The sequence below is a fragment of the Mercenaria mercenaria genome, chromosome 2 (genome assembly GCF_021730395.1).
Source record: "Mercenaria mercenaria strain notata chromosome 2, MADL_Memer_1, whole genome shotgun sequence".
Taxonomy (NCBI): Eukaryota; Metazoa; Mollusca; class Bivalvia; order Venerida; family Veneridae; genus Mercenaria; species Mercenaria mercenaria.
This window is the reverse complement of record NC_069362.1, coordinates 103,074,432-103,097,314: the sequence shown is the minus strand read 5'-3', so window position 1 is coordinate 103,097,314 and position 22,883 is coordinate 103,074,432. Positions and strand designations below refer to the sequence as shown.

Below are 22,883 nucleotides of genomic sequence, written 5' to 3'. Positions count from 1 at the left end.
GTATTTGTTAAAGATATCCAGTCCCTATCTTTCGCTAAAATATTTCGAATTTAATTATATACTTAGAAAGTAGAAAATCCTCATCAGAAATATTTAACTATACTAAATATATAAATTAATAGTGTGTATTTAGAGCTGCATTCATCATTAAATGTCAGGCAGTAACAGTCGACTGTTTTTGTGTGTTTTTTTAAAAACTCTAGATTTTTATTGGCACTACGCATTTATACCGTGTTCAGCCATACATTGTACCCTGTTCTTAAGCAAATGCACAGAACTATTAATTCATAAAAGCTTGTTAATTTTATGTTTAGTAATACATAAACGATATCATGTTTTGAAATATGCAATTTTGGTCTAGTTTACATTTAAAAGAAGGCATTTAGTATAGACCTATTTATATACCATACATTCATCTAAACTATATCTGCATGTGTATTTTGTCTGTATTTAAGGTATATTTTACGTTCAATTATTTAATGTCGGTTATTACTCTACCATACTTTAAAACTCTACTATACTTTATTACTCTACCATACATTAACACAAACATAATTAGTTACATACAGTCCAAAAGTAATGTTACCGTGATCTTATAAAATTAAAATGAAATGCAAAGTTTATTGAAAGCGTTTATAGTCAGCGCTATACAGATAAGAAGAATGTTGATCCTTTAAATTATCCGACTGATAACGGTTTGTGCAAAATGCAAATTCGTGTGCAGTCTTGGCGTACCTGGACAAACTGTTGGTTATATATTCAGTATCTTGTCCAGGTGGTCTGAGTAGTTTGCGATTCTACGGCGTTGTAACTTTGACTGGAATTTTCATGTTTTCATATATTCTGTTGGATATTCATTTAACAAACAAAATGGTTTCCTACAAACACCTACTTTCCCGTAAGTAAAGTTTCTTTTATTGATGCATGCTCAAAGTTTGTATTTTACTCTCTTTATGATATATTCAAAATGACATGTTCTTCTAATAGAACATGCTCTGCTCGATAGCACTATGTGGTACTACGTAGATGATTATTCACTTCAACATCTTCATTTACGGGTGATTTTTATTTAAACAAAAAAACACAACCAACAGATAAGCAAGGGAGGTAATCAGCGTTTTTAAAATTTGATATTTTAACGTATTGTCCCGCAAATCGTTAATTCTTATACAAAGAGATGACGAAATAAATACAATATCTCCTAAATTCTATATCTAGAGCCGATTGGCACTATATACGATATTACTTACATACACAATTAGGGAAAGCGTAGATTTTAAAATTACTACTGGTAAATACAACTTTCACAGCGAATCTGAATTGATTTGTACTCATTCAAAATCGAAGTAAGTCTCAGACTCATGTAAAACAAGATTGAGTCCATATTACTACTGACATCAAATAAAATGCGAAGTGACTCCCTGTGAAGTCTAGCCGTCATGAAAATGGTATTGCTTCCTGAAACCAAAAGGCAAAACTTTCGCAAGCTGACTGATATTTGTGTAAAGTTTTATTAGCCTGGATCATGTATTGATTGGAATTTGCGCAATACAAATTACTTCAAACGAACGGACGAACATGGTAAAAAACAAAATGAACAGAGTAAGGACATGAAAACAAATGACGCAGCAAATGCTTAAGCCATTAAATCCGCAAAAGACCCCTGGATAAGCCAAATTATCGTGTTAACAAGTCTTCTGAGGGGATGAGGGCGCAAATTCTCGATGCCATTGTACTCATGCATTTTCTCTCACGGTTACATGACTTTTGAGGGATGAGGGTGCAAATTCACGCTGAAATATAAACTTCCGCACGGTTACATGATTTTCTGGTAAACTCACTCTTCCAGGTCATGCAATACACTCTTTTAAACACCATGAAAAGCTGCAGTGTCTTCAAAGAGTCTATAATGTTAATCCCTACAAAACAGTCTTCCACCGGCCTCAACACATTTAAAACACGCCCGTGTACTTCATACCTAAAACACGCCCGTGTACTTCATACCTAAAACACGCCCATGTACTTCATGCCTGAAACACGTCCGTGTACTTCATACCTGAAACACGCCTGTGTACCTCATACCTGAAACACGCCCGTGTACTTCACACCGGAAACACGCCCGTGTACTTCACACCTGAAACACACCCATGTACTTTATACCTGAAACACGCCCGTGTTCTTCATACCTGGAACACGTCAGTGTACTTCATACCTGAAACGAAACTGTAAAATACCTGAATTGCATATTTCGTAAAGCACCTAACCCATGACCAGGCTAATTACACGTAAAAAAATAATCTTTCCTATTGATTACAGACTGAAATATTACACGTATCTGACGTCGTCGGAATGCATTCTAATTAATATGCACTAAACTGAACTTGCGGAGACGTCTCCTTTTATCTCCTCCAATAAAAACAAAACATTATAAATTAGAAAATTATAGAACATGTGTTACTGTAGACTGACTTAGATTAAGCAGATAAGATTCAGTAACACAAACATGATACCATTTGTAAAAAATAGACATCAACAATCCTTTGATGTACGACAGATAATACTAATTTTCGTGTTTGCATCCGATGCGTAGTTGCAGCGCATAATAGCGGTCGATGTATAATTTGAATATCTAATCTCTATCAGGTTTCAGCTTTCGCATGTTTCTGTGAAACACAGTTATGAAGTGCCTAACAATTTTAGGACAGTAGTAAGGTTATGGTAACCTATCCCGCGACAGAAGATTTATAAACGGCTCATAAAAATGCATCTCAATGAATACACGTTGAATTAATTGCCTAAATCATAATGTCATAGAATACCAAACTGTCTCACTTAATACATGTTTCATTAATTGCCTAAACCATAATGGCCATGATACCTGGAATATACCCCTTTATACTTCTTGCATTATTTGCCCAAATCCTAGTGTGTTAACTGATATCCAAATTATCTCAAATAATACTGTAGTAACAGTTTTTAATACATGTTGAGTTAGCTGCCTAAATATTTGTGTATACTATTATAGGTACCCAAACTATCTCACTGAATACACAATGCATTATTTGCCTCGGTCTTGTGTCCAGACTCTCTCACTGAATACACGATGCATTAATTGTATATTGATACCCAGACTTTGTCACTGAATACACGATGCATTAATTGCCTAAGTCTGCGTGTATATTGATACCCAGACTATGTCACTGAATACACGATGCATTAATTTCCTCAATCTTCGTGTTTATTAATACCAAGATTATTTCTCTGAATACACGATGCATTAATTGCCTAAATCATCGTGTATATTGATACCAAGAGTATGTCACTGAATACACGATCCATTAAGGACGCTCGCTACAGTTTCGTAATTTGTTTCTCAATAATAGATTTTGATGAAATGTTTTGTATTAAAAGATCATGTTATGATGCATTGAAAAATGAAATAAAAATACTAGGTCACCAGCTTTGTTAACTTGCCAGAAATGTTATACATACAAACTTCGATATAAAAGGAACTGCGCTAGTGGAACGTGTAAATCGCTTGCCGAAAACTATATAGTAGTCACCCTGCGTTGTTACATTGGGAATCGCAGCTTTTGCCCACACGACTTGATAGTTTGGTCTGGTTTTATGGGAAGCTGCAATTACCAACGTGTTGAATTCAGGACCTGCAATTTACAAAAGAATGATCGTGAACTGATACCCGCCTTTCTTGAGAAACAACTGAGTGAGTATGTAGTTTTAAGTGTGGTCAGGAACAAATATAGACAGAAATGTGACAGACTGGTGCTATCTACCATATCTATATTATACTGATATCAACTGGTTCAGGAACTTTATAGGAAGTCAAAACACTGCAATTGAATACTTTTCTACATTTGTCAGCTAAAATAGTGAAAAGAAAGTTATCAGCATTACCAGACAACCTCTTTCAGCTCAGGCAACAAGGTATCTGAAATCCGCATTAGAAAGGCGATAAAGACATAAATGGTATGAAAAACCAATACACAGAAAGATATGGATAAAAGTCCAACAGGAAAAGCCATATCCAAAGAATGCAGCCGAATCAATCAAGCGAAACTTAAATTCAAATACCGTCAAGTCGTGTTTCCGGTCGGTAAGAGGACAAATATATGAGAGGTAAACTTCACGAGGCCGACCGAGCAAATCAGCCATGTTTCTTAGTTTCTTAGAAACACAGCCGTTGTACGCCTAAAAAGCAAAACAGGATAGAATTATCACACCCAAGACAGAATGTCTGATGATTGCCTGATGCCGACTGAAACGGAAAGCTCTAAATAATTTATTTTATGTTCTAAATTGAAAAAAAATATGCACAAACATGCCCGACAGGCGGCCGGTCTTTCGGATTCCTGTAATGAAACTGACCATAGCCTTGTTTTTGAACGCATCCGGTCCAAAATGTACAGCTTCCATACATAAGACACTGTTCATCTATACAGTCTATTGCGCACTATATAAATTCTTGAAAAAAAAAACATTAATTCAAAAACGTAGTTTTCCGTTTAAATAGTCTTTTAAAGTCTATAACTTGTTCAGAGTCTTTGCACTATAGCAATAGACTGACAAATGAAGAAGGGACAACTATTTCTCAAATTTTAAAGAAAATTCAACTATTCAATTTTTAAAACTTTAATAAAACTAAAATTTCACAAACCTTGAAAATATCCTTTGAGCCGCTGATTTGTATTGTTATTAGCTACTAGTGTTTTAAGTTTCAAAAGTCTTGAGATGATGTGTGATCATAAAATATTACTGGTACAGAAAATGAATACGTTCCGTTATAATAATTGTCAATATATGCGTTTGCATTATAACAAAGTAAATGTAATGATTTCAGCTGTCACTTTGAATGATATGCATTTGCGCAAATAACAGTAACATTAAATGCCACATGTTTTTTTTATTTTAAGGAGAAATGGTTTTCTTGTAGATTCAGTTGTATCGGGCAAGACACTCGCTGTCAAGGCGAATCTGTAATATGATATATATATTTATAATATAAACTATATGACTCACTTAAAGTTTCAAAGTCAGAAATCCTTCCTTCGAATGCAAAATAATGTGCCAAACCAAACCAAGAAGGTCAAAGGTCAATATCACACTTACTAACTTGAATCTAGCATGACTAGTTTAAAACCATTTTTTTTTTTCACAAATGTTTCCTTAATGAAATGACCCATTACATGCATGACCGTTGGTAATTTCATTACGTTTTCTTCCTGTCCCGACCACACATGTATCTATACCAACATTGTTTTCCCTATTGATAAATGATTTGATTACATAGTGCAATTCCATGAAAAGCGGCGTATGGTCCAGAGATAAAAATGGCTTTAAAAAGTAAGTTGATAGACTTTTAATAGAGCAATGGCTCGAAAATATGGTAGTCGCATGATGTTGAATTCAAATAATCTATGTCTGCTCGCGTTATGTCTTCATCTTTATAAGAACGGCGCGTTATATGTTATCACCTAAAACTTTCTATGCTGATTTAGTGTCCATGTTTTATTCTAAACAAGTATGGACTTGGAAGAAAATGCTGAAAATATTAAAGGGAAGGGCTCACCAGGATATACAACCAACCCAACGGTTATAAAACTGTTAACAGCAAATAGTTTTCTTTAATTATGCGTTTTAGGGGAAATTTTAGTTCAAAAATCGTGATTTAATAGTTGTTTCGTGACACGATTTTTGAACTAAAATTTCCCCTAAAACGCATTCTACCACCCCAAGAATTTAAAGGTTGTTTCTTGCATCACTTTATGAAACTTTCTTGTACCACCTAGTGTGCATTACATTTTATAGAAATATGAAATAAGGTATATGCACCTATATTCTTAAAGTAAAACGAAAAAGAATAGAAGTCACACAGTCGTCATAGAAGAAATAGAAACTTGGATGGAACATTTGAGAAAACGTTTTAAGTGTAGTTTAGCAACAACTGTTTGAAAGCAATTACAAATTTGCCCATATCGGAATTATCTATGATATTATATATGTTAAGATGTGATCATTTGTATAGTCTATAATCTTTGAACGTATGGACATCTTTTCATGTTTTAAATGCTGTATTTTTGTTTAAGAAAATATCATCTCGGTTATTAAACGAAAACTTAACTTACCTTTCATGCAACTAACGTCAAAGATTAATGCAGATACACACTTCCGTCATGAATTGACCCAATTTTTAGGTTGATTCAAATAGAACATTGAAAATAAAGCAACTATAGTGGACTTATGCAGTGTTTCAGAATTTCTGCAACTATTCTAAAATGAATGCTATTTGTCATTTTAAAGTTACTACTTCTTGTTAAACATGTATGTCTGGTTGCAAATACAAACTTTTTGGTTAGCTATATGAGCCGCATCATGAGAAAACCAACATAGTGCATTTGCGACCAGCATGGATCCAGACCAGCCTGGACATCCGCGCAGTCTGGTCAGGATCCATGCTGTTCGCTTTCAAAACCTATTGTAATTAGAGAAATCGTTAGCGAACAGCATGGATCGTGACCAGCCTGCGCTTGCGCTGGTCTGGATCCATGCTGGTCGCAAATGTACTATGTTGGTTTTCTCATGGTGCGGTTCATATTATATTTCCCACCAGGACCTTCTTACGGAGTACTGTGTAACATACTAGCTTACTTATTTTTTCTTAATTTGAATGACAATGAAACGATTGTTAAAAATGACAGGTTTTTTATCATATGTTTGTACAGTTTTATGTGAAAATACAGCAGCAATGAGTGGTGGATCCATGAGGAAATCCCAGTCTTATTAAGATTCTGTCTAAAATGAGGTTCTATCGAGGATTGCATTCTCTTATTACTACAGCTCCTTGACGTTGTAGATATATTTAACCAGTTTATCTATTACTCTTATAAACGCATTTTCAACCAAACAGACCGTTACAGTAATGTTGCTAACGGTTCAACAAAGTTATATAGGCATAAACAATCTAAATAGCCTTTTTCTTTATTCTGTATAAAACTAACACGCCAGGACCGATTTCAAATGACTATGACTTACATTTTCTCCAAGAACACGATCAGTGCTGAATTGAAATCAGAGGCAATGTTTAATACCAGGAAATAATTTCAGTCAAACAAACACACTACAATGTCAGCTCAAAAATGCGATCAAAATGCAATGGTAGTGTATAACTTTAGTTTCCATTTTATATTGCAAATGCTTCATGATGAAAATGCTACAAAAATGCAATTGTGGACCTGCAATGTGATTTTAGCTAAAGGAAAATGAATGGAAATGTTCTACAGAGAAAAATATCTGAAAACTATTTGCATCCAGCATCATGAGACTACCATATTTTATTTAGAGTCTATCAACCTATACTACGTCATAAAGTATTCTTCATAAAACAGGGCTTATCTGTCACAATGCTTGAGAGCGGACCCATATGGGTTGACGGATAGCTCTGTGGTTTGCACACTGGCCTTCCAGTCCTGAGGTCGGGGGTTCGATCCCCGGCAGCTACTCGGGAATTTTCAGAAACGCTTTTCATTGTTTCCCACCCAACTAGAGGTGTACTGGTCAGGAACCCAGGCAATACTTGCGTGTATCAGTGCTATACATTGGGCACGTTAAAGAACCAGGCTGTCTATTCGAAACGAGCTAGACTAAGTTAGCCGGACAAGCCTGTATCTGATTTCTGATCTCTTTGTCGTGGTAGCTTTGTCTCACTCTGTCCCTCTGGTCATATCGCTCTGTGTCTGTACTAGTAGAGGATGAATTATGCGCCCTGTGTGACTGCATTTGAACTAGGTAAAGCGCCTTTGAACGTGAAATTCATCATGAAAAGGGCGCTATATAAATCTGGTATAATAATAATAATAATAATAATATGGGTTACCGTTGGCGACTATAAACAAGCTTATAAACAAACAAACAATTTGTGATTTAGCAAGAACAGCAGTCGAAGTATAAAGACATATCAAAATAAACGTCCGTCTTGGTATCTTAAAGTTCAAAACATTACATTTTACATTTTTCGTTATCTTAAACAGAAGATAGAAAATAAGCAGACACGCGAATATATTTGTCATTTTACAGTCATATATAATAAATCAAGATTCAGTCATAAATAATTACAAGGTTATTCGAACAGTCAGAACTGTAACAATTTACCAGACGACACAGTTCGTAAAACGTGTTTCTTCTCTCATTATAAACTTTATACCCAAATTGAATTTGACAAAATCAGATGAAACTGCCAGTTTGATCTTATGGACTTTGCTTTAGTTAAAAGAGAACAAAAATAAATACAAATTCTTGGAATTTATGTCTTTATTACAATTTAAGCGGGTGTAAATCACCAATTTTATGATGTATGCCATTATAATTACTCATTCAGAAATGTGAAAATATTCAGTATTAAATAAATATTGCATTCCTGATTAAAACGGAAAAGCAATTATATGATGATAATTGATTTCATTCTAGAAATATTTAGTTTTCTAATACTGCAAATACCATTGTCTTTACCTTTATTGGCTAGGTAGAGAAAGTGATTTGAGCCGCGCCATGAGAAAACCAACATAGTGCGTTTGCAACCAACATGGATCCAGACTATCCTCGCGGATGCGCAGGCTGGTCTGGATCCATGCTGCAGGCTGGTCTGGATCCATGCTGGTCGCAAACGCACTATGTTGGTTTTCTCATGGTGCGGCTCATTTTTAAATTCAGTTTGAAAAAACACATAAACCTGAAGGAATACACTCAATATTGCTAGGCTTATTTGTTTTATGTGCACATTGGGATTGTATTTGTTAAAGATATCTAGACCCTATCTTTCGCTAAAATATTTCAAATTTATTTATTTACTTCGAAAGTAGAGAATCCTCATCAGAAATATTTATCTATACTAAATATATAAACTAATTGTGTATTTAGAGCTACATTCATCATTAAATGTCAGGCAGTAACAGTCGACTGTTTAAAAAATTGGCACTACGCATTTATACTGTTCAGCCTTACATGTATACACAGCGTACATCTTTCTTAACCAAATTCACAAAACTGTTAATACATATAAACTTGTTGATTTTATGTTTACATAAACTATACTGTATTTGTTCATGTTTTGAAATATGCAGTTTTGGTCTAGTATACCTTTAAAAGAAGGCATTTAGTATAGATCTATTTATATACCATACATTCATCTAAACTTAAAATTTTGAAAAGATCTGCATGTGTATTTATTTCATGTCGATTATTACTCTACCATACCTTAATACAAACATAATTAGTCACATACAGTCCAAAAGTATAGGCGTTAAGTTAGTCTGCAGTTTGCATTTTGCAGTTCGCAATTCGAACTGTTTTGCATTTTGCATATTGCAGTTCGCAATTCGAATTGCAAACCGCAAACTGATTTGTATTTTGCAGTTTGCATTTTACAGTTCGAAATGAAACCCCAAACTGATTTCCATTTTGCAGTTTTGCAATTCGAATTGCAAAATGAATTATTTTGTGGTTCGAGTTATATATAAGTAGATTAACTGCGATTCGCTTTCCGAGAAAGATGTTATTGTATTTTGCTTTCAGGCTTTTAACTTAAACATTTCAACCCAATTTGCGCTTTTAAATTTGAATTGCAAACTGCTAAACATTATGCATTTTGCAGTTCGAATTGCAAAATGAATTTTATTTTGCGGTTCAAGATATATATAGGCTATTTGAACGGCGATTCGCTTTATAAATAAAGATTCTATAATTATTTGCCTTTCATGCTTTATTATTTAACATTTCCATCTTATTTGCACTTCGTAATTTGAATTGCAAACTGCAAAACATATCGATTTTGCAGTTCGAATAGCAAAATGAACTGTTATTTTGTGGTTCACGTTATATATATATTTGTTTGTTTTTCGTGAATATACAATAGGCCTATATCTCACTTAGAAGTGAGAAAATCTCAAATATTTTCCCGAGCGCGTAGCGCCAGTGAAAATGTGAACATTTTCTCACTTTGAAGTGAGATTTATTCCATATTCACGAAAAACAAACAAATTTTCTTTTATTTCATGCTTAATTATGTTGAGATATGCATTTTGCAACAAATTTTAATCTTAGCGCGGGGAACACGCGCGCGTATACGAATATGACGTCAGACGTGTCGTGACGTTAAGTGGCTCATTTTTTCCGCTTTGAAATTATATGAAAATAAGTTGGTTACTTTTAGAAAATCCTTCGCTTGTCGTTGGTTAAAAAGATTTTTGAACTATAACATATTATAATGTTTCCGTACTACATGACTTTTTATTTCACAATATCTTATTAAACTTTTCATTTTTCTAGGGTATGATAAGTGTGGCAATTTTTCGTCTTTTAAGTTTAATGATATTGACGGACAGAGAGTCGAACACACAATCACGAAATTGGTAGCTGAACAGCTTTGATAATAAACTTTCAATAGTTATATCGTTATTTAGGTTCGGACATCGACAATTAATTTACGCTAAACATACGGAGTATTCATGACTGTCGGGTCGGTACTTACGGTCGATAAAAATGAAATCAGTATTTATATAAAATAACACGTTACAATTTTTATGTAGGTTTAAATACTAGATGGTGACTCGGAATATGTTAAATAGCTTTCTGTAAATAAAGACATTGTTGGTCTAAGTGATATACTGCATTTTGCAGTGTGAACTGCAAAAATGATTTGTAGGGTAAAATGTGGTAACTGGGACACTTAAAGAAACACTGTTGAGTAATATTTTAGAAAGACAAAATATATACTTGATTTATTGATATTTCAGTATGCGCAACCTATATAACATATGACGAATATAAACTTTTACAAATACCTGATAACCTGTGATTAACTATAAATTAATTAAACATTGGTTAAGTGTCCCAAGTTACCCCACCCAGCTGGGGTAACTTGGGACATTTTAGTTTTATTAGAATTTATGTATATTACAGTCGCATTTATGACAAATGAAACCATTCATGTCCACAGATCAAAAACGAATTCTAAACTGAAAATATAGCTCCGTATTAATTACAATTTATGACTGTTTTGTAAAACAAGGATGCATAAAGAAATCAATATGTCCAAGTTTTGCCTAAATTATGTCATTATTTGTTTCAATATATGCTTATTATATAAATCGTTTAAAATAGAAAAATGTTATAAGTGTAAATAACTATGTATGAATTAAACATAAACTTGACATAATCCATTATGTACTTATATATGTGATTTTTACACTTGAAACTGATCAAAATTTTAAACAGTCTTAAAACATAGATTTTATCAAAAATTAACGGGACATTTAAAATGTGTGTCTTTTTTCACAAAGAAATAAGGACATTAACTAGCTTTTTGCATACAGGAAGACTCGGGGAGGAGGGGATGAAATGTGAGGGGAATGAAGGCAGGGTTAAGGAGATCTAGACGGACACATGGGCATACGCTCTCGGAAACTATTAGCAACTGTACCTAAAATGTGTTGTCTGGCCAATATTTGGCGTTTGCTTTAGCCTGAATATTTGACACAACGTCATCTTTTAAAGGAGTACTTAACTAAAAGAACTACTATGTTGGCTTGACTGTCAGTTGGTTCCTGCGCTTCACCTAGTATAAATACTACTTATTAATATAAGATTTGCCGACAGTTTCTTTAAACATGAAAGAAATATCAGTATTAGCCTATTAGACTATCAAAAATTCTAAACTCACCAGATTTTACGCGGAATGAGTGGGAGGGGTTCACGGAACGATCTCCCTTTAAATAAACGTATGTGACTAAACAGTGACTTAGATCATGTAAACTTGGTATCGGGTAGAAAATTCAGTAGTTGCACCAGAGTTAAGCTAATATATATTATGACCACGCCTGTGAACTAGTGGTATATTTACAAAATATCAGAGTTTCGTCATTACTAGACTTTCTTTCCTATTTTCATTTCATTTGTGGAAAAAGATTAAAAGTTGACAATTTATAGTGGTTATGTCCAGTTATGTACAACATTTTATGTACTGTCCATTGGAGCATATCCCCATTTTCTTCCAGCATCCAGTTCGTTCAAAAATAAAATCATGGAGAACTTTGTTCTTAACGACAGTGTCCCACTTGCAATGATACACAATACGCTTCAATAATTCAAACAAGTTAAATGCGATATTACATGTATACGAGAACCAGCTTCTTGCGTCAAAACTGACGTCACATTTATGATCAAGCCGTTACGGTACCGAAATTAAATATCTTTAAGATCTTATTGATATACCGACCATATATAAGCAAGTATATCTAGAAAGTCAGACGACTATTTCCACTGTGCGTTTCACTAGACAGGAACATAACGAGAATATTTTAATGCACCATCTGAAAAAAGTAGGCATAATTATTTACAGCGTGTAATTTTATGTTTTCTTATTTTTATTTAATTAGTAATATTCTCAACATACGTCTAAGGAAATCGATTCTTAAAATATTTTCCAATCCATCGGCAGAAAAGTTTTGTCATAATAGGCTTTAACACTGAATGTTCTTTTTCAACATATGATCTTATTTAGGGAACATAACCAATATTTACCCCAATTTACTGAAAAGTGTAAAGTGTCCCAGTTTCCCCATTGTCCCAGTTACCCCATTTTACCCTATTTATTTATTTACTAAACCGTGGTGAAGTTTCTCAAAAGATGGTATAATTTTTAGGTTTTGGGATTTTAAGACTTAATTTTTAAATCTTGTTTGAAATTTTAATATTTCGTAATTTGAAATGCAAGCTGCATAATATTTTGCATTTTGCAGTTCGAATTGCAAAATGAATTTTTGTTTTGCGTTTCAGAATTAAAGATTTCAATGTCAATTGCGCTTTGTAATTTGAATTGCAAACTGCAAAATATTTTGCATTTTGAATTGCAAAATGCATTTTCATTTTCGATTCAATATAGGCCTATGTATCGAACTACGATGAAGGTTCTCAGAAGCATGGTATTTGTTTTTTTTTTTTTGTTTTTTTTTGTTTTTTTATTTACGGTGGGGGACGGCTTTTCTGACTTAAAATTGTAAAGTTTCAATTTAGGTTGCGTTTCGTAATTTGAGTTGCAAACTTCAAAATATTTTGCATTTTGCAGTTGGAATTGCAAAATGAATTTGTATTTTGCGTTTCAGAGTTCAAGGTTTCAATATCAGTTGAGCTTTGTTATTTGAATAGCAAACTGCAAAATATTTTGCAATTTGCATTTTGCAGTTCGAATTGCAAAATGATTCAATATGTATTGAATTGCGATGAAGTTGCTCAGAAATACGATATTGTCTGGGGTTTACAAAATTGAAAATTTAACGTTTCAATCTTATTTGCGTTTTAAAATTTTGAATTGCAAACTGCAAAATATTTTGCATTTTGCAGTTCAAATTGCAAAATGAATTTTTGTTTTGCGTTTCAGAATTAAAGATTTCAATGTCAATTGCGCATTGTAATTTGAATTGCAAACTGCAAAATATTTTGCATTTTACAGTTCGAATTGCAAAATGATTTTTTTACATTAGATTCAATATATGTATTGAACTGCGATGAAATTTCTCAGAAAGATGGTATTGTTTGGGGCTTTTCAGGTTTTCAATCTTATTTTCGCTTTGTAATTTGAATTGCAAACTGCAAAATATTTCAAAATATACGCAAATAATCTTCAATATCTAATATATCATACATATTTATATTTGTTTTTGATACAGAAAAAAGAAATTCTGTTTTAAGTAACTAGCATTCAGTGAGGCAAATGTCAAATTACAGTCATTCGTAATACTTTAGACATCCCCCATCCCTTTTGTCCTATTGGGGTTTTGCTAAAGTCTGCTACGTCGACAAAGATTGTTTTTCTTGAGACCTCGGACGCCTGATTTCGTATACAGACATTCTTTTTTGATCGTGCCGAGTGGGGGCTCGTTGGCTCTAACCACGGTTTGATGGCGGGGATCTTGATTTCTGTTGCCTTGGTATTTAAGGGGAGTCAGAAATGGCATAGTTTTGTGCAACTGATTCATTTATACGGTTTCCAGCATACTGGGGTACATTGTTATTAGAAACTCTTGATGCTTTTGTTTCTGCACATAATATAGTTCCAGTGTGGAAATACATTTTTCACAATTTTTCCGTTCATACTTCTCTTTGCCGAGTTAACTAAACTAGCCTTACCTACTGGCCTTGATTGTGATCTGAGATCAGTGTACTAAGCCCATATTCTTTCCCTAGCATCGCCAAAAAGATAACTTGTTGAATTTTAACCATCATTGCAAAAAAACGCATTTGAAATTCGAACTGCAAAATGGAAAATATTTCGCGGTTTGCAATTGAAATTACAAGTACAGGAATGAATTTAAAGCCTGAAAATCATTTTCTCGGAAAGCAAATCGCGGTATAAATTTCTTGAACCGAAAAATTAAAATCTAGCATAAAACTGCTGTTCTTGATACGTTTCGAGGATGTTTTAACAGGAGAGTAAACGTGTTCTCGTGTTCACGTGCTGTTAAAACATTTTTTATATGCGCGTTTTATGCTAGAATTGCGTTAACGCATGTTCATTATATTTTCGTGTTATAACATCATCAGCTATCCCTCGGTATACGTTGCTACTCTCGCCCTCGCCCTACCGAGCTTGGGCACCCACCGATCCCTTGGGATTCTGCAGATGTTATAACAAGAGGAAAAAAACGTTCGTTATCCATGCGTTCATTTTTAAAACTAATAATGCAAAGCGTAAATGAGAATGAAATGTTGAATTAAAATTCTGAAAAGTTCAAAACATTAACATCTTTCTCGGAAAGCGAATTGCGATTAATTTATATCTTAAACGGCGAAAAAAAAATCATTTTTCAATTTGAATAGCAAAGTGCAAAATATTTTGCAGTTAGCAATTAAAAATACAAAGCGCAAAAGTGACTGAAAAGTTCAATTTTAAAGCCTGAAATATATTCATTTTTAAATACTCTCCAATGAAAAGCTCAAAACATCACAATTCATATATATAATGAATAATTAGTAAAACTTCATTTTGCCATTCGAATCGCAAATCGCAGAAAAGAAAAACAATGTGACTGAAATATTCAATGTTATAGCCCGAGTTGCTCAAAATATTAACATTTTTCATGGAAAGCGAATTGCGGATTATATATATCTCTCGAACTGCAAAATAAAAGTTCATTTTGCAATTCGAACTGCAAAGTGCAAAATGCAAAAATATTTTGCAGTTTGCAATTCAAATTACAAAGTGCAAATTAGATTGAAATCTTCAATAATAAGGCCTGAAAGGCAAAATATAATAGAGTATTTCTTAGAAAGAGAATTGCCGTCCATATATATCTTGAACCACAAAATAAAAATGCATTTTGCAATTCGAACTGTAAAATGCGAAAGGTTTTGATGTTTGCAATTCAAATTACAAAGTGTAAATTAGAGTGAAATGTTAAGTTTCAAAGCCTAAAAAATGCGCTTCATATGTATCGTGAATCGCAAAATAAAAATTCATTTTGCGATTCGAACTGCAAAATGCAAAATGTTTTGCAGTTTGCAATTCATATTACAACGTACAAATTAGATTGAATTGTCAAAGTTTCAATCCTAAAAAGCCCAAAACAATAACAGCTTTCTCGGAAAGCAACGCGGTTCATAAAAATCTTGAATTGGAAAATAAAAACGCATTTTGCAATTTGAATCGCAAACTGCAAAACAGTTTGTGGTTTTCAATTCGAATCGCAATCTGCTAAACAGTTTGCAATTCGAACTGCAAAATGCAAAACAGTTTGCAGTTTGCAATTCGAACTGCAAAATGCAAAACAGTTTGCGGTCTGCAATTCGAATTGCGAACTGCAAACTGCAAACTGCAGACCAGCTTAACGCCCATTCCAAAAGTAATGTAAACGTGATCTTATAAAATTAAAATGAAATGCAAAGTTTATTGAAAGCGTTTATAGTCAGCGCTATACAGATTAGAAGAACGTTGATCCTTATAAATTAGAGAGTTTGAGATTTCAAACTTCACCTTCCCCTTCAACGTCTCTCATATATATTTTGGGTTAAACGTCACCGATATGCGTGTATTTTATTTATATCACGCGTTGCTACTAAAGTTGTCCATGTAATATCACGTAAGCCTAAGACTTCTCTTTATTACTATGCGAAATAAAAAGCTTAGTTTAAGGATTTCTGCTTATTAAGTTATTTGATTATCCATATATATAATTGGACTAAATTTGATGCGAAACACTATCAATAGGTATAAAAATAATGAAGTTTTGTATGGCTAATGATTTTAACTAAATACATTGAATTGAACCTGGAAGTATGAAGTTATCAAATGATTTTGAGAAACTTTGAGATTTTGTTCAAACTTTAACTTCTACGGCATATTTGTGTCCCCAGGCGGTATCGATGATACCAGATGGGCCTTTTTGTCGTATGAAGTGAAGTTTTGAACGTCCGAGGATGTGATATCACGAAAGTCGAAACTTTATTCTTTTTACATCTACTCTGTCCACATACTCGGCATCAAAGACTGAAATCTGGATGGAGGCACATGGCATGACAGTCATTTTACTTGAAAAATAAATAATTACGCGCGATTATCATTTAGTGGAACATTTTATTTTTACATCCAGATAAAATCAATCTGTTTCTATCGGACACTTAATACGACAATTGCGTTTTAATTATAAACATAAAATGGTACTAGTAAGACGGAAAATTCTTCTGAAGTATCAGACAATTTCACATCTATGATATCATGATGAGAGACGTTTCCTGTTAGGCGTATGGGATAACTCCATTCTTTAAATGCACGGAACCAGAGCCTGGCAGAGGGACATTGTGGGTTAATTCCCCCTTTGATTCTTGCATTTTACAAAGAAAGAAGGTCTTGAAACTCGGCGTGACCCTACCCGACCCCTACCCTATTGATAACAAGATTACTTCACTGAATACACGATGCATTAATAGCCTAAATCATCGTGTATACTGAAACCAAGAGAATCTCATTGAATACATTTAACATTAATCGCCTCAATCAAAAAGTACATAAATAGCACACACACACACACACATACACACACACACACACACATACACATACGCACACGCACACGTACGCACGCACGCATATACACGCACACACAGTATTTTTCACTGAAATTAATTTCACATTATTTGTCCCTGACTGTGTGATAAGAATGCAATATTCAGTATTTTGCACTTCTGCAACATGAAGCTTTGGTCTGTCTCTTATTGAATATTATCACATGACTCCTTAGATAAATCAGGCCACACCAAATTGAAAAGTTGTTCATCGGATTTTTTTCTAAAAAAAAATTGAATCGGCGAGCGAAAAAAATAATTTAAAAATTTGTTTTTGTTTTTGAGAAAATCAGGAGCGAGCGAAGAGCGAAGAAATATACGTGTCTTGTTCTGACTCTCGATTAACTAATAAAAACATTAAAATAGAAAGGTACAGCCCTCTTACATTAAATGTTATTCACCAGGAACTGAGAAAACATGGATACATTTTGACCTGCAGGTGCACAACAAAGCGTGAAAAAAGGTAGCAATATTGGCATACATGTTTGAAAATGCTATCAGAAAATATGTAATATACAACAATGCATAACGTTAAACAATAATCATGACATAGATATGTGACTTGAATATTTACTGCTATGAAAATGTAGCATATATAGCTTGATTTTCGAAGATTTTGATAAAGTCAAATATCTCTCTGTTACTATTAAAGCTTTTAACTTGAAACGTAAAACAGTTATTTACTATCAAAGTCTACACAAGGAGAAGCAATCCTCATAACTCTGCTTTGAGTTTTGACAGAGTTATGCCCCTTTTAACATAGAATATTTTTGTTTTAGTTTTATATAACGTCCAATGTCTGTATTTCTTTAAAAGCTATTGACTATTATGCCCCTTTAACTAGCAAAGCTCTAATTCAGAATCAAGCACTGAGAAAAGTCGAGCGTGAGCTGTCTTGCGGACAGCTCTTGTTCAAACTTTAAACTTTCTTAGCAGAATAAATTTGTTGAAACAAAGACTCAGTTAAAGTCTGAAATGTAGATTAATGTGCATTAACATTATTCTACTCGAGGATTGCAAAATTTGAAGATCTTAATTGGTCTGAATACAACTCGTAATGTAAATTCCATACTCCACCCACTTTCATATTCAAATGCTTATCATTTGGACAGGAAAACCAGAAAACAGAGAAGTGATATGCATCAAAAAATAATTTACCCTTACCAAAATACCGGTAATGTAGATTGATGTAAATTCAATACTCAACCCACAGGTGGCAGTATCATTGATTGGTCACCCCCTCCCCTCCATAAGACCCCTGATACAACACTGAACAAAAATTCTGACATTCTCAGGTGTTCCTTAATATCCCCACCATACAAGACCCCTGATACAACCCTGAAAAAAAATTCAACTATCAAAACAGTACTTATTAGAAGGTATAACGCCTGCTATATGTCCATTTGCCAAACAATGTGGAACATATGATATCGTCGTTTCGGCGATTTAGATGCATTCTGACGGCATAACGCTATGCCTATCATTCACTTAAATAAAAAAAGTCTGCATTTTCACAGTTTACCTAATTCAGTTCCAACGAATGACAATATTCTAGTAAAATATTTAAATTTCACATGATTTTGAGTTGTTGGAAGCCATCTTGAAACTGAAACGCTCGTCCAATCAGATCGTGTGTTACAACACAGGTAGTGCCAAATCCAAGATGGCTTCCAACAACTCAAAGTACCATGAGATTGAAATATTTTGCTGGAATATAGTCATTCATTTGATCTGAATTAGGTAAACTGTCGAATTGCAGACCTTTTCATTCAAGTGAATGATAGGTATAGCGATATGCCGTCAGAATGCGTCTGAGTCGCTAAAACGACGTTATCGTATGTTGCACATTGTTTGGCAAATGGACATGTAGCAGAATTTATACCTTCTAACAAGTACTGTTTTGATAGTTGAAAACAATTTTTTCAGGGTTGTACCAGGGGTCTTGTATGGTGGGGATATTAAGGAACACCTGAGAATGTCAGAATTTTTGTTCAGGGTTGTATCAGGGGTCTTAGGGAGGGGAGGGGGTGACCAATCAATGATACTGCCACCTGTGACTCAACCCACTTTCGTATACAACCGCTGATCATTTGGACAGGAAAACCAGAAAACAGAGAAGTGACATGCATCAATACGTATTTACCCTTATTAAAATAATGTAGATTGCTGTTAAATAAATTAGTGTGTGTTTTTTTCACTCAATTTGGTACATTCAAAGAAAATGGCGTGACTGCATAAGGGGAAATAACTTTAATGCAACTAAATGTAAGTATCATGATATATCATAGACGATGTGTGCGTAGTATGTATTTATTGTGATTAAAGTCCATTTTAGAATAATCTGCGACTGAAATTATAAGCATTTTACACTGCTACGTCCGTAAAAACTAGCGCACCAACAAAGTTTGGCTTGGTTTTTTTTTTCAGTGGGGCGAGCGCAAGCCAAAAACCAAAAAAAAAAAATAAAATATTTTTTTCTGTTTCTGAAAATATACTAGCGGCAAATCCGATAAGCAACTTTTTAATTTGGTGATGCCTCACCGGTCCATAGTTTTTTTCCATATGATCAGTCTATATTCAACTCATGTTAACTTATGTAATAAAATTAGGATGAATATCCAACAGGGAAAGCCACGTTCCAAAAACGCAGCCTCCCCAAACGTAAACCCAGCACGACCAACACACACATTCACACAAAGTAAACCAACAAGGACAAAATGAACAAATAAAGGAACACAGTGGGGTACCGCCTTAGAACTGTCAGTGGCAAAACCACCTCTGGGGAGCTTAAACCGGTTTATGGTGCACCTTACCTCAATTATTTTTACACACGAACTGTGAGTTTCACAACAAAATTACAGCAGTGGCAGCTCTGTATTTCTAAAGTTTAACACTGTTCAAGTCATTTTTCACTAAAAACAACTTGCCATCAACAATGACCGTTTTTGCTACATCTCCATACGCATCTGTCAGGGTCGTCTGGTCCGGAGTGCATTTTTAATCTTTCCACACAGAAATGTGGTCCTGCAGAAAACAGACAAAACAACTGTTAAAAACATCAGAAATGACACAAAATTTACACAATGTCAATAAATGCATTTCAAATGTAACCAGTCAAAATAGGGATTGCTTCGAAATAGATAATTCACAACTTCAAAGAACTACTTTCTAGGATACAACGACCCGGAAGTACTTCAATACCGGGGTAACACCTAAATCTTACCAAATTTTTAAGTTAGCCAAAATTTTCCCTCAAAATCTTGTAACTTGGGGTCTTGCCAGAAATGCTATACACAGAAACATCGTTATAAAAGTACTGCGCTAATGGAACGTGTAAATCGCTTGCCGAAAACTAGTAGTCACTCTGCGTTGTTACATTTGGAATCGCAGCTTTTGCCCACACGACTTGATAAGTTGGTCTGGTTTATGGGTAGCTGCACCTACCAACGTGTTGAAATCAGGGCCTGCAATTTGCAAAAGAATGATCGTGAACTGATGTCCGCCTTTCTTGAGAAACAACTGAGTGAGAATGTAGTTTTAAGTGTGGTCAGGAACAAATATAGAAAGAAATGTGACATATTCACAGATTGGTGCTATCAAACATATCTATATTATACTGATATCAACTGGTTCAGGAACTTTATAGGAAGTCAAAACACTGTAAATGAATAATTTTCTACATTTGTCAGCTTAAATAGTGAAAAGAAAGTTATGAGCATTACCAGACAACCTCTTTCAGCTCAGACATCAAGTTATCTGAAATCCGCATTAAAAGGCCATAAAGACATAAATGGTATGAAAAACCAATATAGAGAAAGATATGGACAAAAGTCCAACAGGAAAAGCCATATCCAAAGAATGCAGCCAAATAAATCAAGCAAAACTTAAATTCAAATACCGTCAAGTCGTGTTTCCGGTCGGTACGAGGACAAATATATGAAAGGTAAACTTGACGAGACCGACCGAGCAAATCAGCCATGTTTCTTAGTTTCTTAGAAACATAGCCGTTGTACGCCTAAAAAGCAAAACAGGATAGAATTATCACACCCAAGGCAGAATATCATGATTGCTTGATGCCGACTGAAACGGAAAGCTCGAAATGTGTTCTAAATTGAAAAAAAAGTAATAATGCACAAATCAAATACACAGACAACAATTTTGTCCCACTGAAGCAAATTACCATGTAATTCCCTGTAATACAGTAATTCCCTATAATACAGTAAATGCCCTGTCAGTTTAAAGAAAAAATTGTCATACATTAACAACGCTGACAAATGCACTAGGCACACTTATAAGTAATGTCCTTCAACGCCAAAATGCCGGTAGCGCGTAGAAATGAGAAAACTAATTATTTCATAAATTCTTTGCTACGCGTCTCATACACAAGGTAATGAACATTTACGCCATCTCTTTACATCATATATAAGATGCCTCCTGACTGGCTGGAACATCAAAGTCGCAACACAGTGACCGGTTCGAGGTCCATGCCCGACAGGCGGTCTGTCTTTCGGATTCCTGTAATGAAACTGACCATAGCCTTGTTTATGAACGCATCCGGGCCAAAATGTACAGCTTCCATACATAAGACACTGTTTATCTATACAGACTATTGTGGCACTATATAGGATGTTCACATATATATTTATAAATTCTTTGGTAAAGAGACGGTACGCGAAATAGTATTTATTTCGAAATTTAAAGAAATCTTAATTTATTGTTGTTCGAAAAAACATTAATTCAAAAACGTAGTCTTCCGTTTAAATAGTCTTTTAAAGTCTATAACTTGTTCAGAGTCTTTGCACTATAGCAAAAGACTGACAAATCAGGAGGAGACAACTATTTCTCAAATTTAAAAGAAAATTCAACTATTAAATTTTTAAAAATTTAATAAAACTAAAATTTCACAAACCTTGAAAATATCCCTTGAGCCGCTGATTTGTATTGTTATTAGCTACTTGTGTTTTAAGTTTCATTTCTGTAAACCCTATAGTTGCTAAGATATTTTACTTTCAAAATTTTGCATCTAAGTGTCGGCCCAGTATCATTTTTCCTTCTTTGCCGTATAGTACAACAAGCATTTTTTGACATGGACTGTGAAATTTACAACACAATTACAGCAATGGCAGCTCTGTATTTCTAAAGTTTAACACTGTTCATGTCATATATCACTAAAATTAACTGGCATCAACAATGAACTTTTTTGCTACATTTCAATGTTTACAATCATCTGTCAGGGTCGTCTGGTCCGGTGCACAGAAATGTGGTCCTGCAGAAAACAGACAAAACAACTGTTACAAACATCAGAAATGACACAAAAATTTTCGCAATGTCAGTAAATACATTTCATATGTAACCAGTAAGGCAGGGATGGCTTCAAAATGGAGACTTTACAATTTCAAAGAACTACTTCAATATCGGGGTCACACCATAACTCCTTATCTTGGTTTGTCCAATGTTACCCGTCTTTATTCTACACACGTTTACTGGACTAGGATCTCGGCCACTTTATTGTTTTGATTGCTGACCGGCAAAACACTCAATTAGAGTATAATATATCTCTCAGACTGATTAACACTAAGTTCCAGATTAGCAACATTTAATTTTATTTGGCATGATAATGCATCATTAACCAGTCACACAACACCTTGTTCTCGCTGCTTATACATTTGCTGCCTAACAATATTTTTTATGAATGTGTTATTGCAGCCCCAGCTCTTCGCACTGTCCATAGGGCAATAGCTTCTATTCCACCATTT

At 34.2% G+C, this 22,883-nt stretch overlaps 1 protein-coding gene across 1 annotated transcript in view; it reads left to right on the top strand.

Moving 5' to 3' along the window:
* The first annotated feature begins 753 nt into the window (after window positions 1-753).
* The window catches only part of LOC123564755 (neuronal acetylcholine receptor subunit alpha-10-like), a 93,480-nt gene continuing 71,350 nt past the window's right edge, over window positions 754-22,883 (top strand). The window contains exon 1 of the mRNA XM_045358539.2: window positions 754-898. Within this exon, the coding sequence (XP_045214474.2) occupies window positions 829-898 (70 nt within the window). The 5' untranslated portion in view covers window positions 754-828. The remainder of the gene's footprint in view (window positions 899-22,883) is intronic.